The 22,684-nt window shown below is 47.5% G+C and overlaps 5 protein-coding genes across 5 annotated transcripts; 3 read left to right on the forward strand and 2 right to left on the reverse strand.

Annotated features, from left to right (window-relative positions):
• Positions 1-114: 114 nt before the first annotated feature.
• On the forward strand, positions 115-3,845 carry F5J12DRAFT_890043 (Metalloprotease; the record flags this gene model as incomplete). The annotated part of the gene is made up of 18 exons (XM_051747376.1): positions 115-160; positions 210-751; positions 842-902; positions 955-1,290; positions 1,345-1,448; positions 1,512-1,816; positions 1,866-2,314; positions 2,364-2,574; positions 2,631-2,742; positions 2,794-2,843; positions 2,895-2,949; positions 2,999-3,119; positions 3,173-3,216; positions 3,275-3,282; positions 3,341-3,463; positions 3,521-3,584; positions 3,639-3,749; positions 3,804-3,845. The coding sequence occupies 18 exons, from the start codon at positions 115-117 to the stop codon at positions 3,843-3,845; spliced, it is 2,784 nt and encodes a 927-aa protein (XP_051602578.1).
• A 153-nt stretch (positions 3,846-3,998) lies between these two features.
• Positions 3,999-4,823, reverse strand: F5J12DRAFT_904161 (IGPD-domain-containing protein; the record flags this gene model as incomplete). Its single annotated transcript, XM_051748493.1, has 5 exons — positions 3,999-4,095; positions 4,147-4,331; positions 4,387-4,477; positions 4,539-4,630; positions 4,686-4,823. 5 exons carry the CDS (start codon positions 4,821-4,823, stop codon positions 3,999-4,001), a joined length of 603 nt encoding a protein of 200 aa, XP_051602579.1.
• Positions 4,824-4,885: 62 nt separating this feature from the next.
• F5J12DRAFT_925876 (zinc-finger of mitochondrial splicing suppressor 51-domain-containing protein) lies at positions 4,886-6,798 on the forward strand. The gene is made up of 3 exons (XM_051749373.1): positions 4,886-5,402; positions 5,457-5,669; positions 5,722-6,798. The coding sequence occupies exons 1-3, from the start codon at positions 4,952-4,954 to the stop codon at positions 6,579-6,581; spliced, it is 1,524 nt and encodes a 507-aa protein (XP_051602580.1). The 5' UTR covers positions 4,886-4,951; the 3' UTR covers positions 6,582-6,798.
• A 5,769-nt stretch (positions 6,799-12,567) lies between these two features.
• F5J12DRAFT_890049 (uncharacterized protein) lies at positions 12,568-14,887 on the reverse strand (the record flags this gene model as incomplete). Its single annotated transcript, XM_051747377.1, has 6 exons — positions 12,568-12,836; positions 13,514-13,541; positions 13,595-13,815; positions 14,068-14,220; positions 14,273-14,828; positions 14,876-14,887. 6 exons carry the CDS (start codon positions 14,885-14,887, stop codon positions 12,568-12,570), a joined length of 1,239 nt encoding a protein of 412 aa, XP_051602581.1.
• A 4,853-nt stretch (positions 14,888-19,740) lies between these two features.
• Positions 19,741-22,451, forward strand: F5J12DRAFT_780848 (uncharacterized protein; the record flags this gene model as incomplete). The annotated part of the gene is made up of 10 exons (XM_051742513.1): positions 19,741-19,758; positions 19,807-20,019; positions 20,136-20,196; positions 20,366-20,794; positions 20,874-21,046; positions 21,217-21,278; positions 21,323-21,369; positions 21,553-21,906; positions 21,954-22,180; positions 22,227-22,451. The coding sequence occupies 10 exons, from the start codon at positions 19,741-19,743 to the stop codon at positions 22,449-22,451; spliced, it is 1,809 nt and encodes a 602-aa protein (XP_051602582.1).
• Between the last annotated feature and the right edge of the window lie 233 nt (positions 22,452-22,684).

The following is a 22,684-nucleotide window of genomic DNA, read 5'->3' on the forward strand; positions in this document are numbered from 1 at the left end:
TGGAGAACGTACGACGGGCACGCTTTCGGTGTCGCAGCATATAATACTTAAGCCAGCAGGGACTCGTACACACCCTGGAACGACCCGTACCAAACACTTTCATCGCCGTCAGTTATGACTGGCAACGAGCCACGCAGCCCCGGACCGTCCAGTGATCACGGTAAGTCATCCTAATGACTTATCTCGCCTTCCCTCCAACTCCTTCGCAGAAGCTGCCCCTCTCATTGCCGATGGGAATCACGACCACGACGGAGACAGAGATAGGGAGGGTAGTGCTGGGCGACGCTCACCACACCGCTCTGTCTCGAATCGCTTGGCCGACGTGGTGCAGGAGCCCCTCACCAGTCTTACGAAGATTCTGCTAGTCGAAGTCCTCGTCCTCCTTCTCATAAGCTCCGTGTTCATTGGGCTGTTCGCTGGTGCACAGCACAAACTCAATCTGAGAGGCGGTGGCGGTGGTCCTGCTCCAGGTAATGGTACGCATACCGAAACAGAAACTCAGACCGTCATACGTACCACTACACGCGGCGCTTCCACCGTGTTCACTGCAACTACCACCACTGCAGTATCCACCGCTTTTTCCACTATTTTTGATATCACAACCCTCACAGAGACTGCGACTAAGACAGCAACCACTACAGCTGTTTATACCTCTATCTCCACGTACACAACCACTGACACTAAGACACGCACGGTTATCGTCGGTCCCGAACCCACTGGTCCCCCAGAAGCTCCATCCCCGCCTTCTAAGGTGCGAACGATGATGCGTCCCTCCTGGAGTTGCGCTGACCAGGGCTCCAGGAATCCTGCTTGACTCCTGAATGCATCATTCTCTCTGCAGTCAATCCTTTCTGGCATTGATACCTCCCATGATCCTTGCGAGAGCTTGTATGACTTCGCTAGTAAGTCAATCACGTGTCTCCCATGTACTTACCGCATTGAACACACTCGCAGACGGTGGCTGGATCGCGACGCATCCGGTACCGGGCGATAAAGGCAGCATCAGTACCTTCTCCCTGCTCGCGGAGAAGAACTGGCAGGTGATCCAACAGGTGCTCGAGGTCGATACCGAGTCTTATGACAATTCCTGGGACGACCAACTACTCTCTAAGCTACGTGGGTTGTATGCGTCGTGCATGGACGAGGTGAAGCTTGATTACCTTGGCGACCTTCCTTTGCAACGCTTCGTGAACAATATACGGAGAATATACAGGGGGCAGAGTTCAAATCACGTTCTCACAAACCCTAGATCTGGTTTGTCGAATGCGCTTGGATACATGCACTCCAGGGGTGAGCATCATTTCTAATACGACCGGTAGCCAGTTTATTTTATTTCCATGCCAGGCGTTGACGCTCTCTTCGAGTTCTATGTGGATGGTGATGCTGCCGTCGATCCAAATGAAATGACCCTGTGGTTCAGCCAAGCAACCCTGGGTCTCCCTTCAAAGGTACTTTGGACGACAGGCATCATGTTCTGCATTGACTTATGAGGCTTCAGGAGTACTATAAAGGACCAAGCTGTCCTCAGTGTCTACCAGGATGTGATCGAACGCTTACTGGTCGCCCTTCGTGATGATGAAATCGTAAATACCTCGGAAGATGCCAGTCAACCATCTGTCATTCTTCAAGCAGAAGAACTGGAAGATAGCGAGCGCGTTTGGCCTCCTTGGCCATGGCCGCCGTGGGACGATGATGAAGATGATAGCAACAACGGCCATGATCGCAAGCCAACACAGGATCCGTTCTTCCGAGCACATGAGCTTTCACAGCAAGTTGTTAGGTTCGAGAGTGACATTGCAGAGGCAACTTTGGATCTGTGAGTCCTCTTTCTTTCATGACATGTACGAGCACTCACGTTCCTCCAGTGATAAGTTGCAACAAGACCCTTTTGGTACCTATAACCCCACCAATATCAACGCGCTAAAGGCTGCCCTACCGCAAATAAACTTCCCCGACTATTTTGCCACATTCACCCCTCGTTTCTTCCCCAGCCGTGTCATCGTTACATATAAGCCATATCCTTCTTCCCTGTCTGAGATACTGAAGCGCACTCATCCGGATGTCATTGAAGCGTATCTCGTTATCAGGGCTGCGTTGGAGTACGCCCCTAATTTGGGTACAACAACTGAAGCTTGGAAGGCAGTCAGGCAGTTGCGAGAGAACCTGGACGGTCTCCGTCCTGGAGCAATAGGTGAAAGGACGGAGTTCTGCTTGCGCAGGGTCGAATCAGCTATGGGTTTCGCCACTGGAAGATACTTCGTTAATGCAACATTCCCCGGAGACTCAAGAGGAAAAGCGTCTGAAGTCATTCACAGTAAGTGAAGTTTTGCGATCGTAGTAGTCAGAAAAGGCTTATCTACTAGACATCGTTTATGCATTTGAGCGGTCCCTGGAGCGCATCGACTGGATGGACGAGGAGTCGGCTCGAAAGGCGCGGGAGAAGGCCGAAGCGATCCGCAGAAAAATCGGGTTTCCTCTTTCACCAGACACTCGGGACCCTCGTTCTCTTGTAAGCTACTACACACTCGTCAAGATTCACGAGGATACTTTCTTCGAGAACATGCTGAGTGCTGCGTCAGTTTTTTTCTTCGGCCACTAAGCTATGTACTCACATATCATTCACTGACAAGCGCTTCGGATGTATACAAGATGTGGCAGAAGCTTGGCAAACGAAGAAACCTGGACGAATGGGAAATGACTCCGGCAACTGTGAACGCCTACTACAACCCAACGGGTAACGAAGTACGTACGATCTGGCACGCGGCATCCCCTAATATGCTTACGGTCTGATAGATCGTGTTCCCTGCGGGCATTCTGCAACCACCTTTCTTTTCTTATGGCTGGTGGGTCTTTGGTGCGGCGCGCTTGATCTGATATACTCAACAAAACATCAGGCCAGGTTACCTTTCCTACGGATCGTTTGGCATGGTTGCCGCACACGAGCTTACGGTTCGTGTTCCTTGCGCTGTACTTCTATGTGACTCACCTATTTCCACAGCATGCTTTCGATTCTGCTGGTCGCCTCTACAATCAGCAAGGTAAACTCGAAGAATGGTGGACTCGCCAAACTAGCGACGCGTATCAAATTCGGCAAGATTGCATTATCGCGCAGTACTCCAGTAAGGTTTACGTCGACGGATCTTGCAGTGAATCTCTTAACGTCATTGATCAGAATATACTGTGGACGATGGTAAAGGGGGCGTTGTGCATGTCAACGTAAGTACTCCCAGAATTGCACCTTCCAGTTACCCACTAACCCTCCTGGGGCCCCTAGGGCAACTTGTAAGTTTGTATTCTCACGAGTCAAGGGATACGATCAGGTTGTTGACTTCAATTGGAGGACTGCCGGGGAGAATATCGGGGATTCTGGCCTCGTGCAGGCCTATCGAGCTTGGAAAGCTCAATACGAAGATTCGTATGACGCTGGACACGAGTATCTTCTGCCAGGATTGAAATACACAAGGTATTGAGGACTTGTTTTATTATTACCTTCCCATGCACTCACCAAATACACGCGCAGAGATCAGCTCTTTTTCATATCCTTTGCTCAAACATGGGCAATGAATAATAGGCATGCTGATGCTGTGCGTATGCTATGTTCGTTTACTGGTGAAGACTAAACGTGTTATGATTTATAGGTGCAAAGGGTTCGTTCCGATCCGCATTCCCCAAACCGGTACCGCACGGATGGCACCGTTTACAACATCCCGGAGTTCGCAAAGGCCTTCAAGTGCTCCAAGAACTCCAAGGTGAACATGATTTTTAACCTCTTGACGGTGTTGTGCTGACGCTTTACCCTGCAGTTGAATCCGCCACAAGAAGAAAGATGCGTATTTTGGTCCTGATGACTTGGGAGTTCGTCCCAGACGCTATACAGACACTTTTGTAATGGTTTGTACTCGTTTTGTATATGTCAACGTCTGCTTTCGACGTACTATCGGCGAAGGCAAGGCTTTGGCTCTTCTGAGGCTCTATGTCAAGATAAACGCTAGTGGATATCAGAGAACACCCTTGGTACTAGGAACATCATTGCCGCCATTACGTTCAATTGCTTGTTTGATAGCCAAAGCAAGCGCCTTGAAAGCTGATTCACACCTACGGAATTGCTGAGCAAGGTTGGTAATGTAGGGGTAAGGTTTTTCATACCGATGGTGGTCGTTTTCTCCCCTAAGCACGTCAACATGAAGAGTAACGCCAGCCGCCATTGCGAATGAGTAAAAAACGTGGGGCACCATCTCTGTCGATAGGTCGCCAATCTTTTCCCGTCGCAAACCGAGATCTGTAACACAGTAAGGACGGGAGCAGATATCAATCACCGCCCTCGATAGTGCCTAAGTCCACGTCGTTGGTTTGTATCAATTCTAGTGATGAAAAGTTGCATCGCACTTCATCAAGGGGAGCAAAACCCGTTCCGTAACGACGTATCCCACGAACTTCGCCGAGTGCCTGCTTGAAGGCAGTTCCAAGGGCGATCGCGCTGTCCTGTGAATACCCAAGTGTCGGCACGGGTAATTTATTGGTGTGGAAATGATGGATACTCATCTGCTGTGTGGTGGTCGTCGACCCAGAGGTCACCTTTACAGTTCATCGTCAAAGAGAGCCCGCTATGTTTAGCTAAGGCATGGTACATCTGTGTAGGGAGTAGGATCACGACTTGGGAGCATGACCATGAACATATAGCTTACATGGTCGAGGAATCCTATACCAGTGGATATGTCAATTGTCTGAGTGTTGCCTGACCCGGGAGTGCAGTCAAGATTGATGGTGACTGTGATTTGTGTTTCGTTGGTGTTTCTCGAGATCGATGCTGTTCTGCTTGCCATGGTGTGTTGATGAGTTACGTATGTATGTAGCTCTACACTCGACTTGCTCGTCCCGTTTTAGGCTCGCCACCGTCGGACTCCGATACAATACATTTTAACTTTGCATTACGCCGATCGTTCAATATTCAATGTTCGCCCGTTCAGTGCGGTTGCCCTCCCTCAGACGTTCCGGGCACCTTCCTGTTTACAATATTGGTCGCCCAGGCGCTGAGAAGTATAGGTCGTTCCTCAACATATTTCGGAATCCAAAGCCTAAGCCCGAGCCACTTCCTGTCCTCAGTGACAACGACCTGTTTCATCCTTTCTCGAAGTCGCCTTTTCCTGAAGTCCGTGCAAGAGGAGAAGCAATTCAGTCCCTTGCTTTGTGCAGTGTCTGTACTTCCCACCCGAAGCACGCTGGAGAGCTGCCATCGCGGGTAAAATTCGAGTGTCCGGATTGCGGGTGGCCGTCACATTGCTCGGAGGAACACTGGCAAGTGGACAAAGAACACAAGAAATATTGTTCACGTCTACGGGAAGTGAACGAAGATGAGCATGACCTTAGGAGGGGGAGAAAGATGCGGGAATTTCAATTGCCAGGTGCGTGCGGCTGGTATTCCGGGCCATCTCGAAGTTCACTTGTGGTTTGGAAAGGGCCGCAGGCGTACGAGGAAGCAATTTCCTTTGCCAATTGGGACTTATTCTGGTACACTCGCGGCTTCCCGTCCATGGACACCGAAAGATCGAGGAGGCATGCTAGCAAGTTACTTACCTACCCTCTCACTATAGGGTCTGTGCTCCATCAAAACAGTGGATTAACACTCAACAACCGCCGTGTCACACTTGAAGGCAGCAGGTCTTTGGCTGGTAAGCCTCATCCATGTATTTGTTCACCATTCTGAATGAGGATATCTTGCAGCGTTGCGTACAACACTTCATGTGCCACCCGGAGCTCCTGACACAGAGGAGGCAGGGGCTGCTAAACCTCAAATAAGGGTTTTCATCCTCGGTGCACGCGCAGAATCCTCATTGCCTCCTCATGTTTGGGAGCAACTCTCCATGCTGTTCCCCTCATGCCATTTTCACCTTTTTTTCATTGGACCTCAAGTTTCGCTTCCAAAACCAGCGGATGAAGCTGTTGCCCGGAATGCCAAGTCCTCGGCGAGCGGTACAGCTGAGCTGCGTGGGGAGTGCAACGAGTCACACTCCCTATACGTTCCAAATATTTACGTGCCCCCGACACCAAAGCCAATAGCACGGCTCAAACGTACCCGTTCCTCCATCCAGCTCTACGGATTTCCGTCTTACACAATTCCCTACACTTCGCAACTCACGATCACGGGAATTCAAGCAAATTACGCAGAGGTTCACCAGCACTTTGCAGAGACGTTCGACCCATACGCCGATGTTTTCTTCATCTTTTCACCAGGATTTGGATTCCCCTCCATGAGGTCAATGTCACAACTCGATGGTACACCTCTTCTGCAGATTGCATCGCCTACAGAGTGGGGTCCAGTTGTTCCTGTGCTTTTGACAAGTCGTTGCAGTATCATCGTCACCGGTTTTTCGCCAGCAGACATGGAAAGAGATGTTCGCTCCTTGGAAATAGCTCCAAATGTTGCAGGAGAATTCGAATGGGTGATAAATCCTGGCATAAATGTGTTTGGAAGTGAAAAGTGGGAGGTTGCAGACTTTGATCCTAGGGTCATGGTGAAGGCAAATTGGGGGTTGTGGGCAATTCGGGGCAAGGGGAGACAGATTAGGAAAGGAGATCAGTAATCAGTTGCTTATGTTGATTTTCAATATGGAGTGAAGGGAAGTAAAGTTATGAGTAATTGGTGACCAGGTTGGTATATCCTACATCTATGCCCCACCTGCATCTGAGCCCTGATGTCACATATGTGACTCTTGGATTCAAGCTTGGTCCAGTCTGGACCCCTAGCCCCTGTCTCTGTTCAAGTCTGGACCTACTCCAGCTTAAATCATTCAACTCTGGCCCTAAGTACCCCTAACTCTAATGTAGATAACTCAAGTCTGGAACTTTACCCCTATCTCCAGTCCACTCTGGCCTCTTGGCCTTGCACTACTCCACCCCAGTCCTCCCAGGTCCATGTCTGGGTCCCCAAGACATAACTCTGGTCTATTTTCTGATGTTTGTGTGATATTTAGTCTGGTCCTCTCATCTGACCTTTGCTTACTGTTGTCATGACCATGACATCAGCATAAGCCCCTAACATCTACTCCACCCTCCTCCACACCCTGGGAACCTTTCTCTGCCCTCTTCCAATGCATTCCCATGCTCCTCCAAACCTCTTGACACATCTCCATGCCTCACCAAGGTTGTTAAGTCCAGTTCATCACCAGTCCAAAGCTGGTCCAGAGTCCAGTTGGGGGTCAGGGGGGAGATGAGATACTAGAAGGTTGGACTAATTGGACTTAGCAACTGAGGAGCAGCACTATTCCCTTGCATGGGCTGTAGTCTGGTCAAGAGGCATAAACAGGATGTCAAGTTCATGATGTCCAGGTTGAGACCAGACTGGAGACCAAAGCAGGTGCAAGGCTGAGGGGTTGGGATCAGGGGAAGAGGTACATGTACAGGGGGTGGACTGATTGGACTTGGCAACTGAGGACACAGCACTATTCCCTTGCATGGGTCACAGTCTGAGTCTGAGGCCAAGGTGGGGGTTTTCAGATAGAACTTAATTGATTTCAGACTGAGGGAATACAGGTCAAGTAACTATGGGTTTATATACCAGAGACAGAACTATAGTATGGAGACCAGTAATGCTGGTCTTGCAAGGATTGCCAAGGTAATTGGTAAGAATGGTATTAGTAAAGTATGACTGAGGTAATGGAGACTGGGACAGGGCAGACCAGGGACAAGACCAGGCAGAGTACAACCAAAGTGACAAGCACTGCTGTTAAGTCCAGGTCTGTACTGGTCCAAAGCCAGCCCAGAGTCTGGTTGGGGGTCAGAGGATAATATGAGATACTAAGGGGGTTGGACTGTTGGACTTAGTGACTGAAGGTGCAGTGCTATTCCCTTGTGTGGGCCATAGTCTGGTTGAGAGGTAGGAGACAGAGGACAGAGGGGACTGGGTTATGACAAGACTAAGTTGATTTCAGACTGAGGCTAAAACAGATTATCCTATGGCTTAAATACTAGAAGTAACCTAAGTGTAACATAGCACTGGAGACCAGTCTGTGCCAGTACAGTGATGATTGGTAAACAGATTGGTAAGTAGTGTTACAAAGAATATTCATCAGTAAATCACTTTTGCTGGCCAGAGCTGTCCAGAGCTGTCCAGCACTGAACAGATTCCCTAGGACTACCAGCTCACAAAGTGGTCTACTGATGTTATCAAGCAAGACTATGAACAAAGGATTACCAGGAACCAGGGCAGGACCAGTGGCTGGGCCAGGTATTACACCAGCCTGGTACTAACTGAGTGAACAACTTGATTGGGCACTACCTAGCAGTGCCTCACAAACTAACATGTTTCTGGGTTGAAGGGTTAAGGCCAGGACTGGGGAAAGGGTTGGGTGAGACCAGTTGAGACCAGTGTAGAGCTGGTCTAGGGTGGTCTGGGCACAGTCATGACAGTATCCCCCTCTTGGAGCTGAGCCCATGAGGCTCCAATGAGGACAATGCTGAGAACAAAAACCTTGTGTCTGACCTTGAAAACTGGTGGACTTAAGACCAGTCCACCTCAGGTTTGGTTTCTCACTTCAACATGTCTACTCACCAGTCAGAACACCATATGACCAAGATCTGCTGCCCAACCTGACCCAGGTGACAAGTGAAGAGCTGCAAGTGGGCAGTGACAATGACAACCAGGCCATCTGGGGCAAGCTGGCTGAGCACAAGAGGCATAAGGCAAAGGTGCAGGAAGATGCCTGGCTGGCTGAGGAGGCCTGGTTGGAGGCTGAGAGACAAGAGCAGGCCTGGCTTGAAGAAGAGAGGGCATGTGCAGAGGCAGAGGTGCAGAGGATAGAGGCTGCATGCAAGGCTGAAGAAGCCAGAAAAGCAGAGGAGAGCCAGTGGGTGGATGCCTTAGTGGGTGGTTTGAGTGGGACCAGGTCAAACATGGAGGTGATGAACCCCTGGTGAGTAATGACCAAGTGACTGGTGGCTGACTGGCTGACCACCTCCCAGGTGTCTTCATTGTGCCTGGACGGACACAACCTGTCTGTGCAACACTGATGGCAAGAAGAAATGCCTGGCCTGCAACCAGTGCAATGAGCTCAAGGAGCATTGCCAGTGGCTGGTTGAAGGTGAGACCAGTACAGGTGCCAGTCTGGTCATGGACAAGGGCAAGAGAAAAGCAGACATGACCTCCCCTTGCACCAGGGAGAAGAAGAAGAGGTTGAGGCACCCATCTGCCAAGGTACTTGAGGGTGCAGGTGATGAGGAAGAAGACATGGGCAAGGGGCCATTGACAAAGAAGACCAGTGCCAGGGTCAAGGCTGGTCCAGTGACTGGTGACCAAATGGAGCACCTGATCAAGGCAGTGGAGTGCATCACTGACAACATCGCTGGCCAAGCCATGGTCCAAAAGGAAGCCTTGAGGAGTTTCTACCAGTTCACCTGGTCCTATGAGACTTATGTTGAGGAGCATCTTGAGTTTTTGGTGCTGGATGTGCCCTCAGACTGGGACACCACTGATGAGGAGGACCAGGATGCCAAGGGGCTCAATGAAGAGCTGGCAGGGCTGAGGGAGGAAGAAGAGGAAAGCTGGTCCTGGTCTGAGTCAGGTGACCAGACTGGTGCCAGTTCTGGGTCCCAGGTCTAACATTGTGTGCACATAGTGTAGTGTTGTTCTTCCTGTACACTTGTGAATGCCAACACCTGGTTCTGGTTCTAAGGTATGAAAGAGAAAACAAACAGAAGAAAAGTAAGGGAAATCAAGATAAGGTAACTGTGGGATAAGGTGGAACAGATAAGGAGAAAAGAAACTTGAGACCAGTTCTAGACTATTTCCTGAAAGGACCAGGTTTGTCTGGGTGCTGGTCATGATACTCTTGAACTAGTTCTGAGGCATTGTCCAACTCTGTTGCTAGTACCCAGGTGGTTTCTTTGTCAGTTCCCTCATAACTAGTCCACCAGACCAGGTACTGCAACCAACACTTCCTGTGCCAGTCAACCTTTGAATCGAGTATCTCTGCTACTTCAAATTCTAAGTTGCCATTGACATCTACTGGTGGGGGTGGAGGTTGAGTCCAGCTAGGTATGGTATTTGGGATGGCCAGTTCAAGTTGAGATACATGAAAAACTGGGTGTACAGCATGCATAGAGTCTGGTAAGCATAGGGTGAATGAGTGAGAACTGGCCTGGGCTATTATGGGGTAGGGCCCAAGGTTCATCTTGCTCAACTTCTTGGAGGGCTGGGTTGACTGGAAGTACTTGGCTTTTACATAGACACTGTCAACCACTTTGAAGTCCAGGGCTGGCATGTGCTTAGCATCTGCCAGTCCTTGGTAATGTTGCTGGGCAAGAGCCATTTCCTCATGAAGGTATTGGCACAGTGAATCTAAGTTGACTGTGTAATTGCAAGCCCAGTTGGATGTGAGATTGTGCTCTGGGAAGACTGAGATATTAGGGTGGCAACCCTTATTAGTGAAGAAGGGTGATACCCCAGTTGTAGCACTGGGTGCATTGTTGTAAGCAAATTCAGCCAATGGTAGTAAATTGGCCCAGTTATCCTGTTGGTAGTTACAGTAGACCTGGAGATATTGTTTGAGGGTCTGGTTGGTGTGCTCTGTCTGACCATCCCCCTCTGGGTGATACCTGGAGGTGAAATGTAGATGCATGTCTAGAGCTTTACCTAGAGACCAGAAGAAGTGAGATATGAACTCTGATCCCCGGTCTGAGGTTACATGGGCTGGTACACCATGCTTGGAGAATATGTGCATCAAGAAGAGCTTGGTGAGCTCAGGGGCTGTGATGGTGTCATGAGTAGGTATGAAAATGGCTTGCTTTGAAAGCCAGTTGACCATGATGAGGATGGCAGTAAAGCTGGTTGAGGCCAGGAGTTGCTCTATGAAATCCATCAAGATGGAATTCCATGGCTTCTCTGGCACTGGGGAGTTGTTTGAGTAGGCCATAAGGCTGATGGCAGGGTACCTTGGCCCAGGCACAGGTAGTACAAGACTGGACATAGTCTTTGACAAATGTCCTTAGGCTGGGCCAGGTATATTCATGCTGGATGAGTTCTAAGGTTCTATTTTGGCCAAAGTGGCCAGACAAGGGGTGGTCATGTTTGAACCTCAAGATGTGAAGGCAAAGGTCATTAAAGTCCAGTACATAGATTCTTCCATCTAGCCAGAGGAAGCCAGTGTCATCAACTGACCACTGGGAATCTGATGTATCTGAGAACCAGACTTGGGTGACCAGGTCTGAGGGTAGGGCTGAGAGGATATCATTGTGTAACCTCTCCACATCCATCAGTGCAACAGCACATAGGACCAGGTACTCAAGGTAGGTGGTGCACAGGGAGGTGGCCAGTTGTTCCTGCATGAAGACCAGTCTGAGGTTCTGCGGGTTGACCCAGGTGCAGTCACTATCCCTTTCTTTGGGGTAGATGTCCCATCATCTAGTTAGGGTGTCAGGCTTAGCACTGAGTTTACTGGGTCTGAACCAGATAACCATATTGAACTGTGACAAAAACTCAGACCAGCATGCCTGGTGCCAGGTTAAAACCTTCAAGGTGGAGAAGTACTCCAGGTTCTTGTGATTGGTGACAACATCAACCAGTACTGCAGATCCTTCTAGGTAGTGCCACCATGTCCAGAATGCCACAAAGATCATGAGCAATTCCTTATCATGAGTGTCATAGTTTAACTCTGGGGCTGTTAAGGTGTGAGAATAGAATGTGACCAGCTGGATTTGACCATCATCACTGGTGATGGACAAAATACCAGCTATGGCATAGTCAGACACATCAGTCTTGACAGTAATAGGAGCATCTGGGGAGAAATGAGATAGGACCAGGGCAGTAGTGAAGGCCTGCTTGAGTTTATTGAAAGACCAGCAGCACTCCTCAGAAAAATTCCAGGGAGCACCTTTGTGTGTCAACCAGGTTAAAGGTACCACTATGTCTGAGTAGTTAAAGATGAACTGGTGATAGAAATTGACAAAACCCAGGAAGGACTGAATGTCCTTTACCTTCTGGGGCTCAGGCCAGTCACAGATAGCCTTGACTTTTTCTGAGGATATGGTAAGGCCAGCCAGGGACAAGTGGTAACCCAAATATTCCACTGAGTCTGAGTGAAATTTGCATTTCTCCAGTTTGGCATACAGGCCATGCAACCAGAGCCAGTGAAGAACCTCCTGGACATGCTGCTTGTGTGAGGAGGACTCATCTCCAGAATAGATTAAGATGTTGTTGAGGTAGATGACAATGCAGACATCTAGCATATCCACAAAGATTGAATTGATGAACTGCTGAAAGGCAGCTTGGGCATTGGTAAGACTGAAAGGCATCACCAACTACTCATAGGACCCATAGCATGTTCTAAAGGCTGTTTTCCATTCATCACTGGGTGCAATCTGGATGAGGTGGTATGTGTGCCTCAAGTCAATTTTAGTGTAAATTTTGGCACAACTAGGGGAGTCTAGTAGGTCAGATATCAGTGGTAAAGGATACTGGTCTTTCTTGGTGAGCTTGTTAAGGCCCTGGAAGTCAACACATAACTGGAGTGAACTGTCCTTCTTCTTTATGAAGAGGACTGGTGCAGTGTAGGGGGAAGAGGTGGGCCAGATGAATCAATGAAGGCCTGGAGAGCTTGCAGCTTGACCAGGGACAGTGAGTAGATGGTTCCAATGGGTGGTGTTAGTACCCTCTTCCAATTCAATCTCAAGGTCATACCTCTGGTGTGGGGGAAGAGTAGACACCTTGGCTTTGCTAAAGATGTCAGCAAAGTCATGGTAGTCCTTTGGTACACTGGCCAGGTCCAGTGGAGGACTGGTAGAGGTAGACTGGGCCAGGGCTGTGTCCAGTGGGCATAGATGAAGTTGGAATTGGGTAGATCCCTCTAGTTCGCAAGTGCATACATATGCAGCTGCATTGATCAGGGCAATAGGGGGAGCTTTCAGGAAAGCCAAAGCTCACACTGCAGCCACCTCTGAGGCAGCACCAGCCTCAACCTTGGGCTCTGCCCCTGAGGCAAAAAAATAGGTAGCAGCTCTCAGGACTCTGCACAGACTGAGAGCTGCATTGACTCTGGCTGTGCACCCATGGAGGCTCATCTCAATGTGTCCACTCTTTCTAATCCAAATTCATTAACTCCCCATGTTTCCATTGTCAGTCACAATTTGCCCTGGTTTTGTACACTAGTGGATTCTGGTTCCACACATAGCTTCATAGATAAAGAATTTGTTAATCAACATTCATTTGCCCCTTACCCCATGTCTCCTATCCAACTCTGGCTCTTTGATGGGTTGTCAAGTTTTGTCATCACTCAAGCAGTAGATCTTTCAGTTCAGTTTGCAACCAGCAATGTCACCCCAGTAACCCTGTTTTTAGCCCCATTGGATTCTGAATGTAAGATAGTCATTGGACATGACTGGCTCACCCACTACAATCTGTTGATTGATTGGGTACTGAGCAGTCTAACTTTCTGGACATCTACAGGAGGAATGCCAACCCCATTGACTCCCCCTGCCACACCAGTCTTAACCAGTCTTCCCAAACCCAGTCTACCTGACCAACCCAACCCCAGCCCTGCTCCCAGGAAGATCTGCATAAAAATTCAGTAAATGGATTATTTTGAGGTGCAAGGCAAAAACTTACCTGATGGACTTGGTCCAGCCACTCAGATTCCACACTCAACCAGAGGGTGGGCACCAGCAGACAGTCCAGGGTGACCAGCTTGAAGCAGAAATTGTGCTCATACAGGTCCCAGAGAATCTTGCCCTTTGTTACTGAGTCAATGGTAGCAAGGTCTGCAAGATCAATTGTAATATTGCAGAACTGCACATGACTTGGTACATCATGCTGAACCTTCATGAACTCTGGACCAAAGATATCAGCAGCTTCACATATTTGGTTCCCAAAAAAACTGATCAAAATGCGGTCAGGAATTGTGTTAAGATAATCACACCACAAATGGGGAATGACAGGGGATGCATCTGAAGCAGCGAGTCATGTGATCCAACCTGCTCAGGCCACCAACCAATTCCAGAGGTACCTCTGCTGCTGCTCCAAGGACTTGCCTCTCATAAATAGCATGGGGTGAGGGAAAAAATACACGATTTTGGACACACCAGCATGAATTCTCTTGGGGTCCTTGTTGACATCAGTAAGCACAGTGTTCCATGAGTAAATGTGAGCAGGGAAGGCAGGATCATCAAAATCCTGCAGCAAGTCAATGTTCAGAGTGGTGGAAGTCTTGGCCTTCTTCAAACCTGCAGAATTATCTGAGCAGATGGTTGTAAGCATAAAGATCTCAATCAATAACAAAACACCCACATGGACCACTGTGATGTTTAGCCCTATCCATTCTGACAACTCCTGAGGTGGAGCTGGGTGTGCTGGAACTCGCAGTATTCAAGGCCACTGGGCCAGAGGTTGTGGAAGTCAACACTGCAGGAATTGGGTCTGGCCAAGGTGCTGCAAATTGCTCAAGACCCACTACTGGAGCTTCACAGGTGTGGACATGCATAGGATCACCAGGGTAATACCACCTAGCATTCCACTTGAGCATTTGGCCAACCTTGAACTCATCTGGGGTAGTGATAATACCCTCCAGGTGTGTAATGTTGACCTTGTGATGTATCTTCATATCCTTTGGCACTAACTCCAGCTTCCAGACTTGCCATATGGGGATGTGTGCATCAAAGAGTTGCTTGCAGACATCAGGATCTGTGGTAAACGCACCCATCCAACACTGTTTTGCATTAAAAAATGGGCCAGAAGGGGGGGTAATTTTTATCTCAAGGGAGTCTACCATAGCATAAATATCCAGACAAAGACATTGGAAGAGCATGACTAGGACCACTGTATCACAGAAGGTGTATGGGAGTTGCTATGGAATTGTCAACTATTGAAATATCAGACAACAAGATATCATACCTTCAGATGCATGAGAGACTTTCAACATTGCCTAATCCATATGTGCACCCAGAGAGGTCCCTCATTGTCAGGGTTCTTTGGTGGCCAGTTCTTCACCTGCTCTTCTAGTCACTTATACATGATTTCCAGATGAACCCTACCAACCCTGAATGCTGATCCTCTCTCCAAGGCAAAGTCTTCCAGCACATTCCTGATGTTCCACCACATCCAAGACCATGTCGGGTCATCCTGATAGACTGCATGTTGAGGGATACATCTGGCCCACATATAGCACTTGGCATATAGTTGAGGCCACTGGAAACAGTTGATGTGGCCAAATCAGCTGTCATGGCAGAGTGTGATTGTCCTCCCCTCAAAGAGAAATGGTTTGGGAACGAAGTTGGCATTAGGAGAGGTGATCCAGTGGTTGTTATATTTCATGAGAATGCATGTGTCAAAGGTACCATAATTCCCTGAAAGAGAATGCATTGGTTATGAGCCACATTAGGTTAAATAATAGAGTGCACCCATCACCTGGTTGGGTTGCTGCCATGACCTGTTGAGTGCATTCTTGAGGCATATCAATCCTATAAATGAAATAAGAACTGAAATATGTAGTGTCTTAGTATGGATTCCACTACAGGGTCAATAAAAACATACCCAGGAGATAAGAGGCATTTGAAGGGGGGAAGAGATAAATAAAGCAATACAGCTATAGTAGAATTGTTGAAGTGCACCCTGGCACTGAGTTGGAGTACCAGTCACGACATGGAGTCACATCATCCAATGTTCCTCCAATAACACTAGCATTGCTGGTATCTGTGAGACCATCAAGGGGGAGATAAATGAGAAAACAAGTGGATCATGCACCTACACAGTATAAAGAACCTTGCACCCAATGAAGATTTCATGCACAGATGCCAGGCACACAGTCTTCAATGGCCCAAGTTGCACTATGCAAGGTAGTGCCTCCATGAAATGGAGTCTCATCCACATGACTGGTACCACAAGCATGCCAAGTTTACTGAGATAGGCACCAAACCTATCTCAGTGCTCGAAGGGCACCAAACCCTTTGAATCCTGGCAGAGGAACATGCCAAACATTCCTCTCCATGACACGAATTGATAAAAAGAAAGAAGAAGAAAGAAGAACTCACCTTAGACAGTAGCATGAAGGTGGTCATGGATTAAGATGTGTGGATTGTTTGAAGGGCTTGCAAAAGAAGTGTGACAAGTGCAGTGAGCACATGATCATTACTGCATTAAGTCAGAGCTGACTTAGCATGAGAAATTTGCTGGCAGTGCACATGGACTATTTGGTGGTGGCAGTGCCATGGCAACATTACAATGCCACCAGTATGCTGTCAGGTTCATGCATGTGGGGCAGGCTCATTGGTGCCTGAACCTAATATATAACATATGTTGTAATGCCCCTGCATTCAATTCAAACCAGAGTCCCAGAGGAAATACCAACAAATTAATTGTCATAGGTGCATACTTAGTAACAAAACATACACAATGTTGACATGTTCACACACTTGTTTCCCTTCTCTACTCTCCACTCTCCACTCTTGTTGTCAATCCTATGCCAGGGGAATGCTTGGTGCATCCCCTACCAAGTGTCAGGGGCTTGGTGCCCTTGATGGCTCTCAAAGGCTTGGAGCCTTCAAGAGTTGTCTTGGTATGGGTTGGCTGTCAGTCACGCAGACAAGAGTCCATCTTGTGGAGGTGCTACTTTGTATAGTGCAACTTGGGGCATTGAAGACTGCCAGCTTTCCTTGGCTACCCTGGAGTCTGTCTTTTACTTCCCAAACAAGACTCAGCTGTTCACATTACCCACTGGTGAGTTCAAGGCTTGTGTCTCCCCAAGACATTAATCAAGTTTCACTTCACTTTCTCAAACTTCCTGATCAATGCTACATTCTCTCCATCATCTGTTAAGGTTGACATTTGTCCTTGGCTGCCCCCATCTCTGCCTTCTCCTTCTCAGACAAGACTTTGTTCACTTTGCCCATTGGTGAGTTCAAGGTTTGCATCTCCCTTGGCTGATTTCCAATTGTCTTTGTATAGGGACGCCAATCGGGTTTCTCTTGCTCACTTTCTTACTTTCCTGCTTAAGGCATTGTTCTCTCCATCATCTATTAAGGCCAATGGTTTTCCATGGCTACCTCCAGCTCTGCCTTGTCCATCTGAGACAAGACTCCTTCACTTTTCCTGCTGGTGAGTTCAAGGCTTGTGTCTCCCCCTTCCTTTGCTGATCTCTGATCATCTTTGTATAGGGACACTAATCAGGTTTCTCTTACTCGCTTTCTTACTTTCCTGGTTAACACAGCATTCTCTCCATTATCTATTAAGGCCAATGGTTTGCCATGGCTACCCCCAGTTCCATCTTCTCCTTCTGGTACTAGAGTCTTTTCAATTTGCCCACCAGTGAGTTTGAGGCTTGCATCTCCCTTCCTTTACTGAGCTCCAACCACCTTTGTGTGGAGATGCTAATCAGGTTTCTCTTCTTTGCTTTCTTACTTTCATGGTCAATGGTATGTTCTCTTCAACATCTATTACACCAGGGGAATGTTCAGTGTGTCCCCCACCAAGTGCCAGGGGCTTGGTGCCCTTGGCAGCTCTCAAAGGCTTGGAGCCTTCAAAAGTCATCTTGGTATGGATATACCCTAAACTCTACCTTTTCATTTCCTGAGGATATTCTGTTCATTTTACAAGCTGGTGAGTTCAAGGCTTGCTTGTTTCCTCAGTTCCTGATCCCCAATTACTCCTGTGTAGGGATGCTAATTAAGTCTTCCTGTCCTTCCTAGTGTTGTCTCTGCTTCCATCATAGTGAGCTGCAAATGAGTAAGTGTTTAGCCTTTGCATCTATTCCATTGTTAAGATATCCCAATACTCAGCACTCTATGTGCACAGAGTCAGTAACTGAATTGTTGTCTATGTAGCTTTACACACCTATGTGCACAGAGTCAGTAACTAAAGAACAAGAGACTCTGTGCACAGTGAAAATGTGAACACTGAACAAACAAAGAACAACTGAGGGAAATAAGTGAACACATCATTAATATGGAAGGTGAGGAACCTGGGAAATTAGTCTGAGGTGCACAGGCACTAACAACAACATCCATTAGTTATATTCTTTACCTGGGGCACACAATGATCTGTTTAACAAGAGTGTAATTATGACATCTCTACAGACCATGCATGCAGGATTCACTGAGGCAGATCCTATGTGTTATTCCATGGCTGCTAACAAATGGGGAAGAAGAATGTTCTGTTGGAGATCCACCTATTGACTTACAATATTGTCTGTGTTTCTCTCCCTCTCCCTTCCAATCCTTGTCTCACTATGTGCCAGCCACCCTCACTCGATAATGGGCAAAGCATAAGTGCCATCAACCTAAGTGCATGATTTTCTAACCACTGTCTCATAGCTAACTTTCAAGGGTTATGCAGGCGCTCTAATCACTATTGTTTCGCATCTCAAACTGAGCACAATTGATGCTGCAACCCTTCCTACTTTTGAGATCCCAGCATGAAGGTGGGCAATTTTCCAAGATTTTTGTTCCTTGACAGGAATCATCTCCCATAGCACCATCATTTCTGTCGAGTTTGGCTCCCTCAACATCATCATCCTGTCAGGAGGGCACCACTTTGGTCCCTTTCCTCCCCTTTTCCCCCATCAGACTGGAGGTCCCCACTCCCCCTGTATCAATCCATCTAACATCTGCCAACACCCCTGACTCTGCCACTGTTCTTGTCTGTGGACATCTGGATGTGGAACCAAGGGATCTGTCCCTGGCAGACAAGTGTTGGCATACTTTGACCAGAGTATTTTTCATGGTGACCCTGTAAACATACCTGTTTTGTATAAAGCTTTGCTTTTTATTTTTAATTCTTAATTTGGCTCAAGTGTAACCAACAACACAACTACTAATGGATTTTCCACCTGGTGCAGGTAAGTGGAGATATCACAAATACAAAGGTTTCAAGATTGGGATCTGTTCATGGATGTGTTGTTACTGACCTCCATCCATTCTTGCCCTGACTGTTTGGCATGGTTGTCCATGAGAGTTGAGGGCTTGGCACCCTTGGGGGTTTGGAGCCTTTGAAGGTTCTCGTCGATTGTGTCTACAAGACCCTTGGGAACAGAGTCATGGCATCATCTGAGCCTTTCCATTCACTGTTGTCACACATGTATCATATTACTAAGTGGTACATATTCCCTCTGTCTTGGTTGTTGCATCTTCCTTACTGTTCTCTTGCTGTTCTGGCATTTACCAATGTTTTGTTGTTGATCACACACATGAAACCCACACAAACAGAGCTCATCTTCTGAGGCTCTCCATTTACTGCCATTGCACATGTATTCCATTACCAAGTGGTACATATTCCCTCTGTTTTGGGCCTTCAGGGGTTTGAGTCTCCACTTATTAGTGATGTATTTCCTCCATGTTCATTATTACATCTTCCATTCTGCTCACTACCATTGCATGCATATGTTATTATGAGGTGGTATGTACTCTTTTGGTATTGGTTTGTTGTATATTCCTTATGCTTTGTTCCACCTGGTATTTATCACTGATACAGCATGACACCAATCTTCTTTTCTGATATTTTCCTTTTGTTCCACTTGCTACTCATGTAATAACTGCAAGCATCATTATTCCATCCCAACAACCTGCCATTTTACCGAATAACTCCATGGGTTTTTTTATGTCAGGTAAGGCATGACTTTACTTAAATACCTCATCTGACTGCTTTTCCCCTCCTCCCCCATTGTTCTTGACATGCCTTGCATGCTGAAAGGTGTTGACCAAGTTGTGGACGACTCTATGGATTTGCACACCTGGGTTCTTTGAAACCACAAAATCCCCACCACCAAGATGGCCCCTCCACCAGAGGTTAGTTATCTTGTCACTGTCGATCCCATCTGACCCCTGCCTTCACAGATCAAAAAAGACAAGCCCAAGCCCTGGCACATGGTGCAACCACCTGAAGGATGGGAAGAACATATGTTCAGTCTCTGTGACAGGAGGAGATCACTCATTCCTAGTGTCTCTGTGTCCTCCCAAAATTCCACTACCCTGATCTTGCAGGAAGACCAGGTCAAGGGTGCTCCAATGGAGGAGGATGCTGGTGAGGCTGAGGCTGAGGAGGTTGAGGTCAACATTTAAGCTGACAAGGGCAGTCAACATCCTGATGATGGGGTTAGTCAACTTCTGGACAATGAAGGTTCATTTTTTTTGAATATTTTTCTCATTCTCTCACAGTGCTGTAGATGTTGCATTGTTATATCCTTGACTCCAGGGTTTGGTGCCCCCCACTCCTCTCATCTGACTGTGGGTTTGGTGCCCAATGGTCTAAAGCTAGGTGCTTTGGATCCTCATGAGGGTCACCAAGTGTCCTGTATCATTTTCACTTTTTTTTTCTAGACACTTTGTTATCCTTTGATGTGTCTTTTGTTGCCCTTCAATGTATTCTCCTCTGATATTGACATGCTCATAGTAGATGGGGATGGTTTTGAATCATTGCTTTCTCCATCTTTGCCACCAGCTGAAGACTCCAGTTCCAATGCTGAAGATGAGTTTCCCCCACATCATCCTGGTCACTGTGTGGAACACAAACCTAAAAGCAAGGGCAAAAGTAGGGCTATGGATGTTGACAACAGTGATATAGTGAGTCAGGATGATCATGAACCTGCCTGGAATGCAAAATTTAAGAAGACTGGGAACTTGTCCCATGCCACTCTTGATGAGATACATGACTTTGTGGCTGAAGTCAAGGCAAAAGCAGAGGAACTTGGACATCAACATGGCAAGTCTCCTTGTGACATCCTTGTTGCTGCTGGGCTCAGTGTCAAACCATCTCACATGAAGCTCAATGAGGCCAATCTCTTCCACTCATGGTATTGGGCCACCCAAGCAAAACCTGATGGTGGTATGCATGCCCTTGTCACAGATTTTCTTTATAACATTCTTCCCAGCCAACTGAAACATGGTCAACAATATCATTACAGTGGAGTACAACCAACTCATGAAAGATATCCCCAAAGATGACACCACAGCAAGAAAGGAGAAGTTGAAGGCTGTTTATGAATGGAGCAAGAACTCCTCAGCAGTGCCCACTAACAAATCAGTCAAGTCCATTGCAGTCAGAGTCCACAATGCAAAGATGCAGTTCTCTGGATTGGTAAGTGGTTGTAAGTGGGTGGATGGGGGGCAGATCTTACTGTTGAGCAGGCTGAAGTGTGGTCAGCTCTTGAAGACATTGAAATTGCTGGAGTTGTGATGTATGTTGGACAAGACCCTGCAGGATGCCAGACCTCTGGCATATTTGGTGGTTCTGATATCATATGAAAGTACATCAATGATCATGCCATTGATGTTTGGGGACTTATGGACAAGTACACTGCAATATTTAAGTAAGTGATGTTACACATATCTTACTTGGACTCATGGCAATTAGGTGTCTCAGGGATGGTAATGGTACTGAGGCTGGGTTATTAGGGACGAGTGCTTCTGCCAGTTCAGCTGTGGCATTGGAGTTGTGTTGTTGAATGAAGGAGATACCAAGAGATCACAACTGCCAGGTATTTGGATCTATGATGAAGGAGAAGTTGATAATGGTGCTCAAAGATCTACGCAGTACATATTTCTGATATTCCATATATTCTCTTCTAATTGTCTTCCCATAAGTGATGTGTGGGGTTGAAGTTGGTGATCCCCAGAAAATCATTTGGCAGTGGCTTCTTGAGTTTGTTAGGAGGAACTCTCTCATCATAATCAACTGGCTGCTTGGGGTGCCCCCACCAGGCCCTGGTTTTGAGTACAAGAAACTCAAAGCTGATGTTCTCTGCCAACTTGTGGTACCCTATCTGCAGAGAAAGCTAGGCTTGAGGTACAATGGACAATCTGATGATGATGATGATGATGATGATGATGATGATGATGATGATGATGATGATGATGATGATGATGATGATGATGATGATGAGAAAAATGATTGTCTGGATGGTGTGCTGGAGGTTGAAATCAAACCCTGGAATGAAGGTATTGTGTACATTTTTTGTCTAGCTGATCACTGACCATTTTTGCAGATGTCATCAGCATAGGGGATGCACACCCATTAAAGGGAGAGATCACACTGGTCAAGGCTCCTGATGGCATGGTTTTGCACAAGGTGTCTGACGATCCTGAGTGGCAGAAGTCTCACAAAGAAGGGGATCCAGGTATGGCAGTACCTCATGCACAGAGTGGAATCCCATTTCCATCACACAAGCAGCCTCATGTGGAGGTGATGGATAATGACACAGTTCCTCATGAGGTGAGTCAATCCACTCAACCTTTGGTGTCTACTAATGTTCCCCAAGGCTTCACACTCTGACTGCCAAATGCCCCTGCATGATGAAGGCAGGGATGCATGCCCCATCGCTGGTGACTGCAGTGTAGTGGTTTACCACGCTGCATTTTGGTTGAAACTAACAGGTGACATGCACAGGATGCACTTTGTGACCCACCAGCATGTACAAGCCACAAGAACACTTGAGAGTCTGGTCAATCTGAGCGCCCCTTGCCAGCTCAGTACTATGGGGTGAGGTCTGGACATACCAGTTGATTAAAAGACTAATGGAGGACTGCACAGGATCTGCATTGTGATGCTGTCCCAAGCTGTTTGCACCCACAGGACCCTGGCCCTTCTCAGCAGTTTCCACCATCTCAGCATTATGAGGTGTTAAGATAACCACAAACTGAGGCTACTTGTGCCCAGTGTAAGAGACTGAAGAAAATTTCACTGGGCACACAGCAGTAAGTGCGCAAAATTGATAAA

This window comes from Pisolithus orientalis, assembly GCF_024613125.1.
Source record: "Pisolithus orientalis strain OTSU chromosome Unknown F5J12scaffold_6, whole genome shotgun sequence".
Taxonomy (NCBI): Eukaryota; Fungi; Basidiomycota; class Agaricomycetes; order Boletales; family Pisolithaceae; genus Pisolithus; species Pisolithus orientalis.